Below are 21,407 nucleotides of genomic sequence, written 5' to 3'. Positions count from 1 at the left end.
TTTCTTTCTTTCTCTCTTTCTCTCTTTCTCTCTTTCTTTCTCTCTTTCTCTCCTTCTCCCTTCCTTCTTTTCTCTTTCTCTCTTCCTTTCTTCCTTTTCCTTCACTCCCCCCTTCTTCCTCCCCCTCCACACTCCCTCTTCTTCTCCCTCCCTCCTTTCTGTTTTCAGATAGATGAGCAGTAAAGGCTAAGCATTTGGGATTAAATGACTGGACCAGAGACCCACAGTTAGAAAGTATCTGAGGTCACATTTGAACTCAGGGTCTGGCATTCCTATCCTCTATGCTACCTAGCTGCCCCAGTTTGATATATTTCTATACAAAACTCTATGTATGTGTTTTCAATCTAACTTTGTTCATGTCAGATAATAAAAACAATGATCTGATGCCAGCTTCTCCAACTCCTTTAATGTTTATATACTCTCAATATGAGAAACTCCCAATTATGAGAAATAGCAAGTTTCATTCAGTTGTTTTACTATACACTATTGTATTTTTCCCATTATCACCAACTCCTTGCCCCCTTAACATCCTCAGAACAGAACCCCATTTCACACCAAGGACCTCTGTTTTTCATATTTTATATTCAGTATCCTATGAAGACTTTATGGTTCTAAAGAGATATTTGTTTCTTCCAATTGCTCAAATAGGTTTCTTTGGACTCTTTATTTGTATTTCAAAATTCCTACTTGGCCTAGTCTCTTAATCAGAAATAGTAGAAGGTCTCCTATTCCATTAAAGGTCTACCTTTTCTCCTATTGCTTTATATTAAACTTTTTAGATTAAATTATTCTTGGTTGTAAGCCCTTTGTCCTTTGCATTTTAAATACTGCATTCTAAGATGTCTTTTCATTTATAGTGGAAGCTGTCAAGTCTTATATGATCCTAACTGTAGTTCTTGGTACTTGAACTGCTTCCTTCTGGATGCTTGCAATATTTTCCTTTAATCTGAAAGCTCTGAATTTTGGTTATAATGTTGTTGGGGTTTTTCCTTTGGGGATTTCTTTTAGAAGATGATTAGTGGATTATTTCTATTTTCACTCTGCCCTCTAGTTCTAGTAGATCTGAACATTTTTTGCTTATGACTTTTTGAAATAGTGTCTAAGTTTTTTTTGTTGTTATTGTTATGGTTTTGGGGGAATTCATTGATGCTTTTTTTCCATTTTATTTTTTTTAACCTTTTGTTCTAATATTTCTAGCTGTCTCAAGGAGTGATTGATTTCTATTTCTCTTCTAGTTTTTAGGGATTTCATTTCTTGGGTACGATTCAGCACTTTCTCTCCCAAATTACTTATTTTCCCTTAATTCTTTGCTTCGGAGTTTTTTTTTAAGTTATTTATTTCATTTCTTCTCATTATTAATGTAATCCTTGTGGAAAATCCATTTTTTCAATTGGATCTCTGCTTACAGTTTCTAGGGAGTAAGATTTGTAATAATTTTTGACACCTGTCAGTGTTTTCTTTGATTTTACTCATCATTTCAGCTTTTGTTCTTAGGTTCAGGCTTTGTATTAGGGCTGGATTCTGCTGTCTGCTGAGCTTTTTTGGGTGGGAGTGGTTGGCCCTATAATAAGGAACTTCTGGGACAAGATGGAGGAAACCTTGAATGATAGGAACGTTGGTTGTTGAAGACCTTGAAATGTGCCCAGGGTGGCATGAGCCAGGGCCAGAAGGCAGTTGGAACCACCCTATAAATATACCCAGGGGCAACAGCACACTGGGTCTCATTTGGAGAATTTCTTGGGAGGAGGGTGGATTGGAGGGAGGGTAGGCCCAGACCTGCAATCCAACATCCATATCTGGTTGCCATAACAAATCAATTACCTGCTAATTAATAGATCTGAGAGAAACATCATCACAACCAACAAGAAGAATATCACTAACCTTCCCTATCCTTTGGCTTGTGCTATGGCCAGGCTAAGCCAGGGATTGTGAGAGGGAGAAGAGAGCTCCAGCCTATTACCAAACCTATCATCAAATTGATTTCAATTCACCTCTGTTTATTTAGATCTAGCTTAATATTTCCCAAACCCATTATCCTACTTCCTTGTTCCTAACCCCTTGTTAAGTAAGAAATAAATCCTGTTAATAAGTTTAAACGAAAGATTGGAGTACCTTTCCTAATTAGTGAAACATCTAAGGATGGGAATTTGTTTTACACAATCAGAATCTTAGCATTATCCAACTAGCATATTAATACTAGCCCATATCAACAACAAACCCCACCCCAAGTCAAGAGCTAGAGAAGTTGGCAACACACGCACAACTTCTCAATGGTTACTTGCTTGGGCAACTGTTAAAAGGAGACAGCTTGGCAGACTCAGTCCAGTAGAGTCTGTCAGGCTGAGAGAGGCACAGGCCCTTCTATTATCAATACTACGAAGCTCAGTGTTTCTCCATTACCTTTTTAACAGCCCTCCTAGGTCACCCTCAATCACTTAGTCTCTTGCACAGAACTCTACTTCTTGAGGTTCTGTCTTCCTGGAATTTTAAGGAGCCTTTTAGGTGATTCAGGAAAGGGATGGAAGGACCTCAGAATCCCTGGGCCTAGGTTATACCATACTGCTTGCTGCTGCCTGCTACCCTCCTTGGGCCTTCTAGGCTCCCTACTCAGGGGCTTTCCCTGGTGCTTTCTCAAGGCATTTCTCTGTTCTTACTGTCTTTTACACTATCCATCTCTCTGGCCATCTCTAACCAGAGTGGTTTTGCTTAACTAGCTCCTTTTCCTATTACCCTTAGGCTCCTGGCTGACTTTCAGGATTTAAGAAGTCATTTATTATAGTTTGGATTTCTTATGTCTGTTACAAAAGTTAGAGCTTTACAGGATTAGGTATATGGGAACAAGGCAGCCTATCTCCCATTCAAGCAACCACCTTGGGAAAAGTACATATAGTTCTAATTTTTAGGAAGTTTTTTCTTCCATTGAACCTAAAGTTGCCTTTCTACAACTTTCATTAGCTGCTCATAGTTTTACCATCTGGATCTAAACAGAAGCTAATCCTTACTCTTCCATATTACAGCCCTTCAGGTAACTAAAGATGGATATACCCCTCCTAAATCTTCTTTTCTCCAAGTTTTACATCCTTTAACTGTGATAGCTATCCTTTCACACCATCAACTCATCCTTTAAACTCAAAAATTCTTTTCCATCCTGGTTTCCCTCCTGTGGGCACTCTATAGTCTCTCATTATCCTTCAGGAAGTGTGCACAGAATTGAAAGCAGTATTTTAATTTTTAATATTTAAAATTTTTTCCCATGGTTACATGATTCATGTTGTCTCCCTCCTTTCTTTCTTCCCCCCTCCTGGAACTGACAAGCAGTTCCACTGGATTTTACATGTATTTTCACTCAAACCCTATTTCTGTATTATTTGTTTTTGTAATAGAGTAATCATGTAAAGTCAAAACCCCAAATCATATACTGTAAAAAGGAAAATAGGGAGATTTTGGTTGGACCAAATATTTAAATAAGTGGTCACCAAGGAATTGATTCAATTCCTAAATGATTTTTAGTAATTTATTAAATATAGGAGAGAGTGGAGTAGAGAGATGAGAAGAGGGTAGAGTGAGAGATCTAGCTTAATGAGCTAGACTATGTGCTCAATCCCTGGCTTTACTCCAGCAGGGCTCTAGAGGTCCTAGCCTGAGAGCCTAAAAGTCACAATTAGCAAGGGTTTTAGCCATGAGGGATTCTTCCCAATCAAGGGAGCCTCCAGAGGCTAGTACCTTCAGGGAAGTTAAGGGAGTCATCCTTTTTCACTCACCACATGTAGTTCTAAGGGATAGATTTAAGAACAGTCCTACCAAGTCCAACGTCCCCAGCCAGAGCTCTTCCAGGTCCAGTTCCAGGCTGAAGAGAAGAGCAGAACACCCACTCAAGCTCCAGCTCCAGAAATCGAATAAGAATTCACTTACGGGAAATTGTCACTCCCTTTTAAAGGTGTTTCTTTTGCGTCACTTCCTGTGCCTTCCTCTTATTTTATGTGTCCAATCATAACAAACATTTTGCTTAGAACTGCCCAGGGGGCAGTCAGTCAATTCTGATTCATCACCCACTTTTGCACACTTGGGTTACAGACTTCCCCACTTGTGAGTTAAGTGGTGGTATTTATACCTTTGGTGATTAAATCTACAAATGGGCAGGGTAGGTTTAATCTCATTATCACAATACCCATATAAACAAGTGGTAAATCATATGTTTTCTTCTGTATTTCTACTCTAACAGTTCTTTCTCTAGCTTGAAAACAGTATTTTAGTGTGGCCTGATTAGGGAAGAGTAGAGTAGGACTCTCACTTCCTTAATCCTGGAAACAATGATTCTGAATAAGATTATATGAACTTTCTTGACCTCTTTCCCACACCGAACCTATAGTATGCTAAAATTTCCAGTTCTTTTTTAGATGAACTATTATCTAGCAGCACTTCCTCCAGTTTTTACTTGTGGAGTTTGTCTTTTGAACTCAAATGTGTGACTTGACATTGATCCTTATTAAATTTTATCTTATTAGATTGAACACAATGTTTTAGTCTGTCAAGGTGTTTTTGTTTTTATTATTTTTATAGATGTCTTTATTTTTAACCTCTGTGAAGGCTCTGAAAATGCTCTGTCCAAATTTCTATTTTTTTTTTTTTAATTTTAAACCCTTAACTTCTGTGTATTGACTTATAGGTGGAAGAGTGGTAAGGGTAGGCAATGGGGGTCAAGTGACTTGCCCAGGGTCACACAGCTGGGAAGTGTCTGAGGCCAGATTTGAACCTAGGACCTCCCATCTCTAGGACTGGCTCTCAATCCACTGAGCTACCCAGCTGCCCCCTTAATGTTTTCTTAATTGCTACATCTGATGGCCTTTTCTCAATCTTCTTTTAATAGTCCAGTTACCTTCTCCATGAAGCTCTCTTCTCTCAAGGTTTTAGTAAAACCACTCTCTAGGGGTCAGTGCATTGAGAGCTAGACCCAGAATGGGAGGTCCTGAGTTCAGATCTGGCCCTCAGACACTTCCTAGCTGTGTGACTCTGGGCAAGTCACTTAACCCCCATTGCCTAGCCCTTACCACTCTTTTGCCTTGGAACCAATACACAGTACTAATTCTAAGATGGAAGGTCAAGGTTTTTAAAAAAACCCTATACTCTCTTCCAGTTCTCCTGCGACTTATCTAACCACACTTCAGTCCTTTGTTTGGTCTTCATTCAAGTTATACCCACTAATTGTGAGTGTACCAGTTTCTCTTCTCTTTCTATATTGTTTTACTTAGTGATCTATCACTTCCCATGGATTCAATTATCATCTTTATGCTGATGATTTCCAAATCCACTTATGCATTCCTAACCCCTCAGCTGACTTCCAAACTTGAATCTCCAACTGCCTATTGAACATCTCAAGCTTGATGTTCCATAGGCATTTTAAACTCGATATGTCTAAAACTGAACTCATTATCAAACTAAACCCTGCCCCATTCCAAACCTCCATATTATTATTGAATTTACCATCATCCTCCCAGTCACCCAGCCCTCTCTCGTCCCCCACATCCAGTCACTAGTCAGATACTGTCATTTCTATCTTCATAACATATCTTACATATGCTCCCCTTTGGAATAGTTGCCACTCTAGTGCAGACTCTCATCACTTCATTTCTGAACTATTGCAATAGCCTGCTGGTGGTTCTCCCTGCCACAAGCCTCTCCCCACTCCAGGCCATCCTCTTCTCACATGGCAAATTGGTCTTTCTAAAATGTATGTCTGACTATGTCATCATCCTATTCACCCTATCACCTCTAGGATCAAATATAAAATCCTCTGGCTTTCAAAAGCTTTCATAACCCAGTCCCTTCTAAACTTCCTGGGCTTCATATACCTTATTCCCCCTCCACCTGTTCTTCAATCTGTTGACACTGGCCTTTATACACAGTACTTTATCTCCTGACTCTATGCATTTTCTCTGGTCTGAAACATTCTGTGTCTTCTTCTCTGCCTCCTGGCTTCATTGGCATTGTACCTTCTCCAAAAAGTCTTCCCCCCCCTTCTTAATCTCACTGTTTTGCCTCTAAAATAACCCCCAGATTATCCCCAATCTCTCTTGTTTGTATATGATTATTTGCATATTGACTCCTCCCTTAGACTCTGCTCTTGGGCTGTTTTTTTAACCTTTTATTGTATTCTCAGTACTTAGCATAGTGCCCTGTACATAGTAGGCACTTAATAAATGCTGATTGATTGACATAATTTCTGAATTTCAAATTCTTTTTGAATCTCAGCTCTGTCACTCAGTGTGTTAGATAAATCTCACTGATAGGTGTTAGGTGCACCTTTGATAAATGTGGTATTTAAGTCATTGATAAAAATGTTAACTAGCACAGGGCTAAACACAGATCTTTGAATTATTCCACTTGAAACCTCTTTCCACCTTGATAGCAAAGTATTAAACTATTTTTTGGGTTCAGCCATTCAATCAGTTCTAAATCTACTTAATTGTACTGCTGTCTTTCCATCTCTATCCCACATCTTTCCATCTTTTCCACAGAGGTAACGAGAGTTTTTTGTCTCATGCTTTATGAAAATCTAGGTTAACCATATCTATGGCATTCTCTTGATTTACAAGTGTAGCAAGCTGGGGAAAGAAAGAAATGAGGTAGACTGGCATGACCTTTTCTTGATGAAGCCAGGCTTGTTCAGCTCTGTGATCTTTTTAGAAATGAAGTGAGATGCTGTCTTTCTCTCTCTTTTTTTTTTTTTTTATAAAAGTATGGACCTGAAGTTAGAAAGGCTCCCTAGGTTTGAGACTAAAGTATCCTGTTTATCAACCATTTGTGACCTTAGATCAGTTAACTCACCTCTTTTTAAGTCGGCTTCTTCAACTATAAAATAGAAATAAAAATACCTTCCCTATTTTCCACCCAGAGTTTGTTGTGAGCATCAAATGAGAAAGTAAACATAAGTACTATATAAATGTTAAAATGCTATATAAATATGACCTGTTATTGTCATCGTTATCCCTCCCTTTCCTTTTGAGAAATTGCTGAAAATGATTGTGTAAACCTTCCCACTTTTCTCTCATTGAAATGATACATAAACCATACCACTTCTTTTTTTTTTCCTTTCACTCCAAGCACTCAGTATAGCTATGTGCTCAATACCCTTGAGACCCTTCAACAATAAGCATCCTAAGCTGTGGAGTTATAACAGGGTAGATAAGTTGCTTTTGTGACAATAGCAGGTTGTATTTCATGTCAGTTTCTGTGGCTCTTCTGGAAGTGTTGGCAGAGAATTTGAGCTGTCAGCAGCCAATATCTGTTTCATCTTTCTCTGTGCTTAATGTGCCTCCAGTGATCTTTTCCTTGATGATGATTTGTAGTCATAGCTGAGATATGCATTTTAAAATGTAGTTTTTGAATATATACTCTTGTGTCTAAAAGCAGTATGGCTGCTTGTGCTTTGTCAGTTTAGAAGAAAAAGCTGGTATAGTCTGGCCCTACACTTTTGACTTTACCTTATCGATTGCAAGAGCCATATTTAGAAAGATCCTAGAGAACAGTGTGCAGTCGCCTTGTTGTAAGAAAGATCAAATTGTGTGAAAGAAAAAGCCACTGGGGACACTTTTGACCTAATTGAAGAAACTTAATTTAATTTAGCTAGGCTTAGTCCCTTGCTCTTCCCTTCTTAATTCCCCTGGTGGACTTAGACATTCACAACTTCCATTACTAATTCATGTTATCCAATGTAAACTGGGCACTCATTACAGCAAGGTAGTCCTTTTATTCCTCCCTAATTGTGTGTCTCACTCAATCTTCAACCCTCTCGTACCCTCCCTTTATCCCCAAACGAGGAGCTAGACTACTATTATACTTTGAAATTTGAGGCTGTTTGACATGAGTACCCTTCTCTTCATCTCAGAAATCCTTCATGCCACCTTCCACTCTTTTTTCCTCTTTCCCATTCTCTGATGCAGAAGTGGCTCTTCTCATTGCCTAATCTAGTTCCTATACATGTGTTTTTGATCTCATCTCCTTCTGTTTTTTCTTGAAGATTACAACTTCACTCATCCCTTCTGGTAAATTTTCTTCCTTTCACTACCTAATGATTTCAAGCAATTCTTAAAATTCTTTAAAAACTTCTAAACCTCATTCTTAAAAAATGCCCAAACTCTACCTATAAGCTATAAAAGGGAATTCTTTAATTTAACAGGGGGACCTGGAGGTTCTCTTACCATAGAGATGTATACAGATTAACCAGCCCACAATGACAGGAAGTAGGAATGGGGGACTCCCCTGCTGGGCCTGCGTCAGTTGCAGTCTGTCAGTTGCTGACAGTTAAGGCTGGCAGTTGTGGGGAAGTTGGTTGCTGGACATGAGTTGGTCATTGGGGGTTGGTTGTTGGTAGTGTGGGTTGTCGTTTAGTTGTGGGAATATAAAGGCGGGCCTGAGCTTACTGAGCCAGCTTTTGGCTTTAGCCTTTAAAGGGCTTTTTGCCTCTGGGATTTCTAGAGAGCAGGAGGTCTGGTTCATAGGCAAGGATCTGCTGTCAGTTGGCTACTGACAGTTGGGCTGCTATAGAAAACTGATTGAAGGAGTGAGTGGTAGCTGTCTATTATTTAGGGAGTTAGATAGTTAGTGAATCATTTATAGATAGTGTAGGTTAGATAGGCCTGGTGTTTGCCAGGCAAAAAGAAGCTGTCCTCAGAAGACAGTTAGAGGTAGTTACTAGGAATTTTAAGTATATTTATAGGGTATAACATTAGTAATCTCTCTTTCCTCTTCTCTATCTTTCTATGTGTACTTCTTTCTTAAATTAAAGTTTTTTATTAAAACTGCTCTCACTTTGTCAAAACCCCTATTTTAACTCATACAAGGCTTTTACTATATAGCTCTCTTCTCAGCCAAACTTCTTGGGAAAAAAAAAAACTGTACTTGATGCCTCCACTTCTTTTGGCCTACTTCTTAGTCCTTTATAATCTGCCTTTATTCTTATCACTCAATTGAAACTGCCCTCTCCAGTCTTTATGATTGACCTCTTAATTGCAAAATTTGATGGTCTTTTTTCAGTCTTCATCCTTTTCCTCTTCCTTCATGTTCTTTCTGAGTTTTCATGACATAATTTTCTACTGGTTTGTCTCTTAACTCTCTGACTGCTCCTTTGTCTCCTGCTTTCTAGCAATTTACCTACCTCTATTTGCTCCCAACTCCAGGGCATCTACATGACAAAAATGTCCTTGCTCTAAAAATGTTTTCATTGTGATTCCACCTCCACCTCCCCAGCCTACTGTGTTTTCCTATAACTGATTATTTCAAATATAAGCTCCTCAGAGCACTCCATCAATTGCCCCCTCTCTACTTCTCAGACTTCGTCTTTCATTAATCCTCAATGTGGCACTTCTGTCCCAACCAAACTAATTTGATCATAGCTTATTAATTTCTATCCCATGACTATAAAATACTAGATCAATACCTAAATCAAAGCATTTCTTCCCAAAAGCCCTCCAGGACTAATTCATATTGATTTCATAACTTATTGTATCCTCTGAGACCTAGGAAGCTCATTTTTACTTTAAGGATATGTGATCTTTTATTGTTCCAATATTATATGTGCTTGCATGGACACCCTAGATAGAGTGCAAACTCCTTAAGAACAATTTTCCATTTCTTTGGCATACTTCCTCTTGGGTTTCCCCAAAACTCGTATTTACCACATTCTGTAAACAGGTTCTCAGAAACACTCAGAGTGGGATATTTTCCTTTCCATTCCTCATACTTATGGACTCTTAGGAATCCTGCATTAGGAAGCTATGATTATGCATAAATTAAATATTTTGGATATCGTGCTTTGTTCATAGCTTAGACTACAAGGCTACTGTGTGAACATTAATGCTATTACAAAATGACCATATGATTTGCTACTAAATGAAGCTTGGGAATTAGTGTTGGTGATATAAAGGACAGTATAAGACCCAGAGCTTGGCAAGGCTCTTGCTTTTTTAAACTAGCAGCAGCTAAGTAGAATCCGTTAGGAAGGAGAAGTAAAGGAGGAATAACTTGTATTGCTATGGGCTGGCCCCCTGGGCAAATAAAGGGCAGCACTGTCTGATTCTAAATAGCCTCCCAGGGCTTCTTGCCTATGACTGATGGCCATGATAATGGTGCCTAGGAATGTTTGGAAAATAGGAAGCAAAGAGAAATAATAAGATCCCCAGGGGAGGTTTATTCATAAAAGGCTGCATTGAATAAAAGGGAAGAAAACCAGCCTCGAATTAAGAAATAGATAGCTATACATTCCCAGAACTTGACTTACCCTTTCCTAGTTTTATGTATTTGTTCCTTACACTTAGAATGTTACCCTCCTAACCTCTATTTCACTACCCATACTTCTGCTGATTGGTGTCTTCTTTCATCATATACCAGTTGCTCAGGCAAACTTTCCCTCTAAGCCAGTTATGGGCAAACTTTTTAAAGAGGGGGCCAAAGGAAAGGAAATGCTCATCCGTCAATCTGTTTCTAAGGCAACTCTTTTGAAGTTTCATTGTATTGTAGCCTACTCATTGTATTCGTCAGATTAGGAATAATGTTGTGGGAGGGGACAGAACATTTCAGGGGGCCACATCTGGCCCACCGGCTGTAGTTTGTCCATCATTGGTCCAAGGGATTCAAGGCAAAGATACCTTTGGCTTTTGTAGCAACTAGAGGAAAATGATGTGAGAGAGAGAGAGAGAGAGAGAGAGAGAGAGAGAGAGAGAGAGAGAGAGAGAGAGAGAGAGAGAGAGAGAGAGTGAGTGTGTAGGTTAATTATGCAAGAGATTATGACCAAAGTCTTATCTGGGTCCTGGTTTAAAAAGGAAAGAAGGACTAATGTTTTACAGTCTTAAGAAAGACTCCACAGGGTGGGTAGAACCTAGAAAGAAACAGATGTAGGTTCAATTTTGGAAGAACCTGAAATAATTAGAACTGTTCAAAAATAAACTGGGTTTCCAAGTAGTAGTAGTGGGCTCCCCTTCCTCAGAGGTCATTAAGCAAAGGCTGGCTCCTGTTGACCTATTGAGGATTTTGTGGAAAGCAGTCTTGTTCAGGGACAGGTTAGGGTAGTTGATCTGGGAAGTCTTGGTCTTCACTTTGAGATTCAATGATTTCATTAACCAAACTTCGAGCACCTGCTAATTCTTACCTTAGGTTAGGTGACAAAAATTTTAGATTAAACAATTTCTTGCCTTCATGGTAGTTATAGTCTAATAGTGCACAAATACAGTTACTTTATACACATTATCACATGATAAACACATTAGAGAAGTACAAAGCAAAGTACTATGTGAGATCAAAGAATAAGGCAATCATTAACCAGTGAAGGAGGTAGTATTTAATTCCCTTTATGGAATAAGTGGGAGTTCAGTAGGTAAAATATGCAAAAGTATGAACAAAAGCATTTAGGCAGGGAATTATATTGTCAAGAACATAAAGTAACCCATTTTTATTAGAATGTCATTATGTGGGGGGCAGCTAGTTGGCTCAGTGGATTGAGAACCAGGCCTAGAGATGGGAGGTCTTAGATAGAAATCTTGTCTCAGACACTTCCTAGCTGTGTGACTCTGGGCAAATCACTTAACGCCTATTGCCCAGCCCTTATTGAGTTTCTCCTTGGAACCAATACATAATATTGATTCTAAGACAGAAGGTAAAGGTGTTTTGTTTTTTTTTATGTCATTTTTGTGGATAATATGTGTCCAATATTAGTTCAATCTAGAAAATGTGTCTTTAGTTTGTGTAGGATCCTGATTCTATGAATATTTTTGCAGCTGAACAAATATATGTAGCAATAAAATATTTTGATAAGTCAAAGTTCACTGACGTTGCTTTAAAGAGAGATGGGATCAGTTGATGTGTCACTGCTATGTATAATTCGAATCAAATAGTCAGTGATGCAGCCGGGCTACTATGCCATACCTTCCAAAGCCTCCCATCCTCATCATGGTCTCTAAGATAAAAAAGGAACTTAGAATAATCCTAAATTTTAGCCATATAGATTATTGAGCCCACATAGCTCCAGCTAATATGTATGGAGGAAGAGTTTTCTGTGCATGGATAGTTGAATTTTCCGTCTCTTCTATATGTTATCCATGAAACTGCTACCTCTTGTTCACTGATCTCATTGTATTAGAAAGTTTCCTTGATCACAAAAGATAGAATAGATAATTTCAAATATGTGAAATTGAAAAACTTTCATATGAACATTAAATATCTCTGATGACTAATACCCAATATGTACACAGAAAATTAACATAAATCCAGAAGACCAAGAGCCATTCCCAAAGGATAAGTGATCAAAAGATAAAGAATTACAAACCATAAATAATCATATAAGATTACTCCAAGTCATTGATAATAAGAACAGCATTGAAGTTTTGTTGCATAGCCAGAAAACTGACAGAGGACAGAATATGAAAATAGTATTAGAGGGGCTATAGGAAGATGGGTAAATGAATACATTATTGATAGAGTTGTGAATTTGTCTGACCATCCTAGAAAACAATTTGAAATTATGCTTAAAAGGTTATAAAAAATGCCCCTTTGATTTAGAAATCCAACTACTAGGTATATCGTAAGGAAGTAAAAAACAGAATGTGGAAACATTCTCATATACACCAAAATATTCACAGCAAGATTTTTATGGTAGCAAAGAACTTTAAACAAAGTAAGGGGCCATGGATTAGGAAATGGCTAAATAAAATGTGACATATATAAATATAGAATATTACTGTTTTGAGAAAAATAAGGAGATTTTTGTGAATTGATACAGCCTAAAATAAACAGAACCAGAAAAGCAATATACACAATGGCTATAATAATATATGAATATAATAATATGTAATATAATGAATATAATAATATAGTAATATATACACAATGGTGTTGGGGATGAGTTGAGATTATATACCTTCTTCCCCTCAGTGCAGAAATAGGGCACCATATAATAAGTTTGAAATATTCAGGCCATTGAACGTTTATTGAGTCCACAGAATGTGCCAGATACTTGCTAAGCGCTGGGTATACAAAGAAAGTCCCTGCCCTCAAGGAACTCACATTCTAATGAGAGAGATGGCATGCAACCACCTATGCATAAACTCTAGGGGTTATGGAGGAGATGAATGAACCCAAGTATTGTGAGTTTAGAAATAAAACATGTTTTTCTTGGGTAAAGTAACAGAACTCTAGGGTTTTCTTGATTTTGCTCCGTTTGGCAACAACAGAATGAACAGAATATTTTTAAAGAGTCCTCACCATCTTAGAGATTTCCTGCCCATATAGGGATATCGGATAAGATATGTATTTCCCAAAGGAACAAACTTGACCTTTACCAACTTCTGTGGCTCTAAGAGTTGGACATTAAAACAAGCCTAAAAAGCTATAAGAAGTTAAAGCTGCAACCAGCCCAAGCAAGCTTCCTTAGTGCACTAATAAATTTCTTTTCTTTTCAGTTTGACTATTTAACTTTGGACCCCCAAAGTTTATATATATTTATAAATTGGATAGTGGGTAAGATTCACCCTGGACTTTCAAGGAACCAGGCTGGGAAACTATCAAGACAATGAGAGTTATGAGACAATTATGAGCTAAATTTGAGATAGCTCAAAAAGGATGACACTAATATTAAAGAGAACTGAAAAAGGCTTCTTGCAAAAGGTGGGGTTTTAGTTCAGATTTAAAGGAAGCCAGTAAGTTGAGAGGAGAAAGTGAATTTTAGGCATGGAATGTTGTATATAGTCAGACTTCCACCCTCTTTTTTGAGCTTTATTACAAAGGATACCTCACTGGGTTATTTGGCATTGAGAAAAGATATATATTTGGAAATGCATAAAACCCAGAAGATATCTTTTTTTTTAAACCCTTGTACTTCGGTGTATTGTCTCATAGGTGGAAGATTGATAAGGGTGGGCAATGGGGGTCAAGTGACTTGCCCAGGGTCACACAGCTGGGAAGTGGCTGAGACCGGGTTTGAACCTAGGACCTAGGACCTCCTGTCTCTAGGCCTGACTCTCACTCCACTGAGCTACCCAGCTGCCCCAGAAGATATCTTTTTAAAAAGTCACTCCTCCCTCTCCTCTCCTCAGTTGCCATTCCAACCTCAGCCTTCTCTCAACTCCTTTCTTTATTGTTTACTTTATTTACTTAGCTCAGCTTTCTGTTTGTGATCCATTGTCTTTGTAATCTTCCTACTGTACCTGTGTAGTCAACAAACATTTATTAAGTAACTCCTGAGCTTAAGGCACTGTGAGATACTATATGACAGGGTTACAAAGACAAAACACGAAGCAATCCCTCCTTGCAGGAAATTTCTATACTGTTGAATGCAAAGACATGTGCATAAATATAGACATAATAAATACAAAGTATTTTGGTATTTGGTAATTAGAGAGAAGAGGCAGTAGCAGTTAAGAATTGTATAAAAGCCTTCATGTAAAAAGTGATACTTGAGTTACAACTCAAAGGAAAAAGATTCTATGAGGCAGAGATGAGGAGAAAGTCATTTCTAGATATCAGAGATGGTTAGGGCAAAGGCCTAGAGATAACAGACAGATCACAGTGTCAGGAACAAAAAGAAAGCTAGTTTGGACTGTAGAGTTCAGAAAATAATGATAATGAGAGTAAGAAGACTGGGGTCAAATTGTAAAAATCTGTAAAATCTCCAAAAAAGGAGTTTATATTTGGTCCTAAAAGCAGTAGGGAGAAGCAGCTGGGTGGCTCAATGAATAGAGAACAGGGCCTATAGATAGGAGGTCCTAGGTCCAACTCTGGCCTCAGAGGTCCAACTCTGGCCTCAGACACTTCCTAGCTATGTGAGCCTGGGCAAGTCACTTAACCCTCATTGCCTAGCCCTTACCACTCTTCTGTCTTGGAACCAATACCTATTAAGGGTTAAAAAAAAAAAAAAAAAAAAAAAAGCAAATAAGGAACCACTGAAATTCGAAGAGAGCAATGACATGGCCAGATTTTGCACTTAAGGAAAATCATTTTCATAGCTCTGTAAAGGATGAATTAGAATAGAAAAGACTTAAAACAGCCAGGCCAATTAGGAAGTTATTATAATAATCTAGGAGAGAGGTGATGAAGGCCAATCCTAATAACATAATGGATATGTGAATAGAGAGAAAGGATTGTTTAGGTAGAAATGGTTGGGTCTGTTAAAGGCTTTTGTTTTTTGTTTTATTTGTTTTAAGAATGTAGGAGATGAGTTTATTTGAAGGCAATAGAGAAGGAAAGAACTAGTGGGAAAAAAAACCAGGGAGAAATTAAAGATGAGGGGAGGTGATTGAGGGAGCAGCCTACAGAAATAGACAGGAGGGGAGAAGAGATGTGATCAAGGAAATAATGTAGAGAGGTTGATTTAGATAAGAACCATCTTGTTGTCAGAGACTAGAAGAATGGAAAAGAGAGCCAAGGATGACATCAGGGAGTTGTGAGAAGGGAGAAGAAGAAGCCAAGGGTAGATGATCTCAATTTTCTCAATATTGTAAGAGCTTATGTTTGCATTTTAGCAGCCTTGGGTTTTGCTGTTATTACATTCTTACAGTCTTATTTGTGGCTATTTCTCAGAGAGTGGTCTGTGCAACTCATTTTATTTTTCAACAAAAAGTGGATAAAAGCCATAGATTTAGAATCAGGAAGACCTAGGTTCAAATTCTGCCTCAGACTTAACCTTTTGACTCTGAGCAAATCACTTAACCTCTCTGAGTCTCAGTTTACTCATCTGTAAAATGGAAATCAATCATTAAGTTATTCTCAAAGGTGTCTTTGTACTAAACATGTACTATGTTTAGGCACTTATGGATTTATTGTGAGGATTAAATGAGATAATATGTTTAAAGCACTTGACAAACATGAAAATGCTAAATAAATGTGAGTTATAATCATCCCTTCTCTATTTATAACTTAAGGACAATACATATTTTGAACACGAAACTAGCCTAAATGGACATTCGTTGAGGGACTGACTTTCTTCCATCTTAAACCTAAACCCAATGATGGGCAAACTACAACCCCCCAAGGGCCAGATGCAGCCCCCTGAAATGTTCTATTCGGCTGTGGGACATTATTCCTAATCTGACTAATACAAAGAGTAGGAGGATACAATACAATGAAACATCGAAAGAGTTGCCTTAGAAACAGACTGACAGATGAGCATTTCCTTTCCTTTGGCCCCCTCTTTAAAAAGTTTGCCCATCACTGCCTAAACCTTTGGATAAGTCTTTTTCATATCTGTCTTTAACCAGTTGTCTTTTAAGCACCATTATACAACATGGTGTCTTATTGGACAAAATTAAGAAGAATGGACTTGAGTAGAGAGAGTATGAGGAGAACAGACTGGGACAAATAGATTTGTGTTTCTTGTGGTTACAGACCTCATCATTGAACACATAAGAATGAGTGATTTCACCTAAATGTATTATGCAAAATAATAACACAATGTACACTAATGGTTCTCAAAATATGGTCTGAGAGATGGTCTGAGAGATTTTAGATGTCAAAACTATTTTCATCATAACACTAAGATGTTTTCATTCTTAATATAGTAAATATCAGTAGATATTACCTATATAAACAGAAGATCTTGGGCGGGGGTTAGGAGGTAGTGTGTGTGGAGGTCCTCAATAATTTTTAATTTTCAAAGTCTTAAAAACTGCTGCTAAACACAATATTGGTGGGATTTTGCACATAGATGAAAATTATTTGTCAAGGAACATCTTAAATGATCAAAAGGTCTCCTAGTTTAGTCTTGGGGAGGTGGAGATGGAATGGAGTTTGTGAGAGAATTGCCTATTGTCCCTAAGCTTATTCTTGGACTTTAATTTGTTTTTAGGATATGGTACGGCGAGGAGAGATCATTGATGATGACATAGAAGATGAGTTCTATCTCCGTCGCTTAGATGCTGGTCTCTTTGTCCTGCAGCACATCTGTTACATCATGGCAGAGATCTGTAATGCTAGTGTCCCCCAGGTAGAGACCCTTCTGTACTTCTTCCTTTATGGCATGTATGGATCATCTCAAGAGAATAATCTTGAGACTGATTCCATCCTTGTACTGTCCTTACTTTCCCAGATTCGACAAAGAGTACATCAGATCCTGAATATGCGTGGAAGCTCTATCAAGATTGTCCGACACATCATCAAAGGTGACCTCTTTGCAGTCAGCTGTGGAGAACAGGGCTGCACTTCCTTTATTTGAGCCCTTAACATTGGAACTCTTTATTTTCCATTTTGCTACATGTCCAGATCACCTTGTCTATTTTAGATCTGTCTCTCCTCTAAATTCCTACCTCTGTTCATGAGTTCAAGACATTAGAATTTACAAAAATAGTGCCCTCCAATATATCACCAGTGTTAACCCTTCATCACCTCTCACCTGGAACATCCTAATAGCCTCCTACTTGGTAACCTTGCCTCCAGACTTTCCTGCTTCTAAGCCCTTCTTCACGTCCCTGGCAGAGTACAAAGTGAAGTTGGTCTGAATGTAGGCCACACCCTTTGAATTCAAGTAAGGAATAAATAGATATACACTGAAAAGTGACACCCATTATAGTTCACATAAAACAGTTTGGGGAATATAAACCTATCCAGTCCTTCAGCATCATAACCTGGCACAAGGCCAGTGGCATCACATTAACTTCCCCTGGAATTCATCCTTCTCCTAGACCAGATTAACAGAGATTACTGCATTGGAATATTACTCTTCAGTTTAAAGATGTAGTTGTTGTGATTTGCAGTTTTATCTTTTAAATGGCATTTACCTTTAACGCCCACACGTTCAATTAGAATTTTTATTATTCTCGGCTCTCCCTTCATGCAGACCTCCTTTTCCCTGCACCTCCACCCCTGTAGTCAAAATAACAAGAGTGGATTTGATGATCTGCAGAGAAGGAAATGAGTATGTTTATATGGAGTTATCACAAAGTAGGCAGGATGTTTTTCCCTTTCTGAAATCCTCCTTCCCATCATTGGATAGTTAATCTCAACTGATTGCCTGTGCATTTTAGATTATTCAGTTTTAAACCAGTCTATTGGACCCTCCCTCTTCTCTAGCATCAGCTTGGCTTCCACTGCCTCATAGACATGCCCAAGTTGTTTTCATTTTTTGCCTGTTCATTTTGCCCAGGATATCCCTCCTATTCCCCTGTTGCCATCCAAATGCTTTCACATAGGCTTCAAGGCTGTACTCCAGTTTTACCTCCTCCATGCAGCCTCCCTAGATCTCTGTCTTTTCTGAACTCCTTGAAGACTAAAACTAGACCATTCACTATTTTGATATTGGAAATTTGGTGGTCCTTGAACTAATTTTGAGGTCCCTGATCTAAACTTCCTGTGGATATTTAGGACTCTTTCAAAACTACATTTCCCATGATTCCTCTTGCATAATGAAGTAGACAGGAAGTAGACAGAGGTATAAAGACTCAGGACTTGATTGTACGCCCTTTTCCTGTTGAAGCAGGCAGGGAGCAGAGTTATGGCGCGACTTTTGAACTAAATCTTAATAGGCACGTGGCTTCATTTTTCTAAATGGCTTTCAATACAACTTTTGAAATCATGATATTTTTAATTCTGTCCCTCTATATTAATTTTATTTGTTACACTATTATAAATTGGGTATATTCCTGGTTTAATGGAACTGACTTTCGCCAACCAGATTGTTCCTGTAAGGAGTTTCCTATAAGGCAGTAACCGTCTTATACCTCCATATTCTATAACCTGAAGTCCTCAGTTCCTCATCTGGGCCAATTTTCTGGTGCTCAAGGTATCCTAGGATGGTAAGCCAAAAGCATTAGGTAACAAGAGAGGGCCATATCTGATGTTAAAGTCCTGGCTTAATGACTTCATACAGTATGCATAATAGGGAAAAAATGCTTATTCTTGGTGATGGATGAGTGAAGAAGCCTACTCATCCATACTACTAACCATGGTCATCTTTGACTCTTCTTTCTCCTTCATCCTCACCAACTCTCTGCTTTCTCTACTGAGGATTTCATCTCCTGCTTCACCAAGAGCTACATCTTCTCTCCACATCATATTACATCACCCAGAAGTCTTTTCCCACTGTTTCTTCTTTCATCTTCCTTTCTCATCCCTCTCTCTTACAAAAGAAACTCATCTACTTGCATAAGCGATCCCATCCCATCTTTTCTTTTACTATCTCTAGATCCTAATCGTTAACATCTTCTTTGGAATCTTTGGTTCCAAACTAGCTTCCATCCCATCCTGTATTTTCCTGTGTTTACTTTCTCCATTTCCCTTTCCCCAGTCATCCCCATTTTCTCACAAATCTTCAGTCTCTCTCTCTCTTTACTGGCTCTTTTACTGTTTGTTTGTTTTTTCTTAACCCTTACCTTCCACCTTAGAATCAATAATATGTATTGGTTCTAAGGCAGAAGAGTAGTAAGAGCTAGGCAATGGGGGTTAAGTGACTTGTCCAGGGTCACACAGCTAGGAAGTGTCTGAGGCCAGAGTTGGACCCAGAACCTCCTGTCTCTGGGCCTGACTAAATCCACTGAGCCACCTAACTGCCCCCTGTTTTACTGCTTTCTATAGAAACATCCATGTCTTTCCTTATCCTTATGAACACCCTCATTTGATTTGACAGACTCTACACACTAGCATCCTATATGTCTCCTCCCTTTCATAGCTAAATTCTTCAAGAAAGCCATCCACAATTGATGCCTCCATGTCTCATCTCACTGTCTTCTAAACCCTCAGCAATCTGGCTTCCTTCTTCATCATTCACCTGAAACTTTGGTTTTTTTTCTCAATCTTCATCTAATCTGTTCAGTCACCCTCTTCTCCTGACTACTTTTTCTTCTCTAGATTTTTATAATACTCTTCTTTCCTGGTTTTCCTCCTATCCGTCTGATTGTTCCTTTTTAGTCTCCTTTGCTAAACTTTCATCTAGGTTATGCTCACTGTGGGTGTCAAGTTCATTTATTGATATCATTAGCTCCCATGGATTTAGTTATGATCTCTATGCTGATCATTCCCAGATGTATTTATCTAGTTCTAACCTTCCTCCTGACCTCTAGTCTCATATCACCAAATGCCTATTGGACATCTTGAAGTGGGTATACTGAAGACACCTCAAAACCCAGTATGGTCTAAGCAGAATTCATTATTTTCCTTTAAAAAAAAACAACAACCTTACCTTAAGTCTTAGAATCAATATTAATTATCTATTCCAAGGCAAAAGAGCAGTAAGGGCTCGGCAATTGGGATTAAGTGACTTGCCCAGGGATACACAGCTAGAAAGTGTCTGAGGTTAGATTTGAATCCAGGTCCTCTTGAGTCTAGGTGTCACTCTCTATCCACTGAACCACGTAGCTGACTCAGAATTCATTATCTTTCTTACCAAACCCTGCCCTCTGACTGGTTTCCCTATTACTATCAAGAGCACCCCTGTGCTCCCACTTGCTCAATTTGTAGCTTTAGTGTCATCCTTGGCTCCTCACTGTTAGATTAAAATTAATATCTTCAAGCTCTTATTTTCTATAAAGTTTATTAATAATCACTTGAAATAGAAAAAGCAGATAAACATAGATTTAAAGTCTCTTTCTTACTCTAAGTCTGACCATGTGTAGCTCATCTTGTAGAATTCTCCATCCATCTCACTCTACCTGCTCAGGGAAGTAGAGAGAGCAGCGGAGTCCACCCTGTGGCTGGAAGAATCTTAAGTGGGGTGAAATACCCCATAGAACCCCAAGAGAAGAACAGTTAAGAACAGTTAAGAATGTGGGTATATAAGCAGCACCCCAAGCTAAGTGACTTCTACTTTTTCCTGGGGGGGTGCTAGGTGGATGAGGGTAGTGGGATAATTATTGCTTTCTAGGCCTAGCATAACTCTGACCAGAAGAGCTTGGTGAAATTTAACCCATACTGATAATCAATAATACTTTCACATTGACCCTGAGTCAATTACTGCTGAAATCAGCTAGCAGAAATTTCAACCTAAACTTCAGTATTTTCTGATCTCCAATCAAGATCATCTTTAAATCATCTTTCTTTAGTAATTAGTTTATATAGGGAATTAGATTAGCTTGTGAGGAAGTGAGGAAAACAAGATCCTGGTGTGGGGCTTCTGCTCCATTAGGGGAGAAGTAATCCTGTCAGCAACAAAGAACTTTAGACAGATTTGACCTTACCTTCTGTCTTATTACCTATCAACCTATTATTACCCTTCAAGATCATTAAATCCTTATTTTAACTAAGGCAGTTGGTGTGAGATCTTCTGAGATAAACTATATTGGCCTAATACATACATTTACCAAAGCCATCCTCCATCTTGCCAGCTTCAGGGACATTTGAAATCCAAAGAGATAGGAATCAGCTTTGTAGACATTCTGAGCCAAATACTCATCCTTGTTTAGTGGACAAACCTCAAACAGCTAAAGTCATCAGTTTCC

At 38.5% G+C, this 21,407-nt stretch overlaps 1 protein-coding gene across 1 annotated transcript in view; it reads left to right on the top strand.

The window, feature by feature from the left end:
• The window catches only part of CTNNBL1 (catenin beta like 1), a 216,689-nt gene that overhangs the window by 182,719 nt on the left and 12,563 nt on the right, over window positions 1–21,407 (top strand). Inside the window, exons 14-15 of the mRNA XM_044664307.1 lie at window positions 16,829–16,966; window positions 17,069–17,141. Of these exons, the coding sequence (XP_044520242.1) occupies window positions 16,829–16,966; window positions 17,069–17,141 (211 nt within the window). The remainder of the gene's footprint in view (window positions 1–16,828; window positions 16,967–17,068; window positions 17,142–21,407) is intronic.

The sequence above is a fragment of the Gracilinanus agilis genome, chromosome 2 (genome assembly GCF_016433145.1).
Source record: "Gracilinanus agilis isolate LMUSP501 chromosome 2, AgileGrace, whole genome shotgun sequence".
Taxonomy (NCBI): domain Eukaryota; kingdom Metazoa; phylum Chordata; class Mammalia; order Didelphimorphia; family Didelphidae; genus Gracilinanus; species Gracilinanus agilis.
This window is presented reverse-complemented; position numbering and strand designations above follow the sequence as displayed.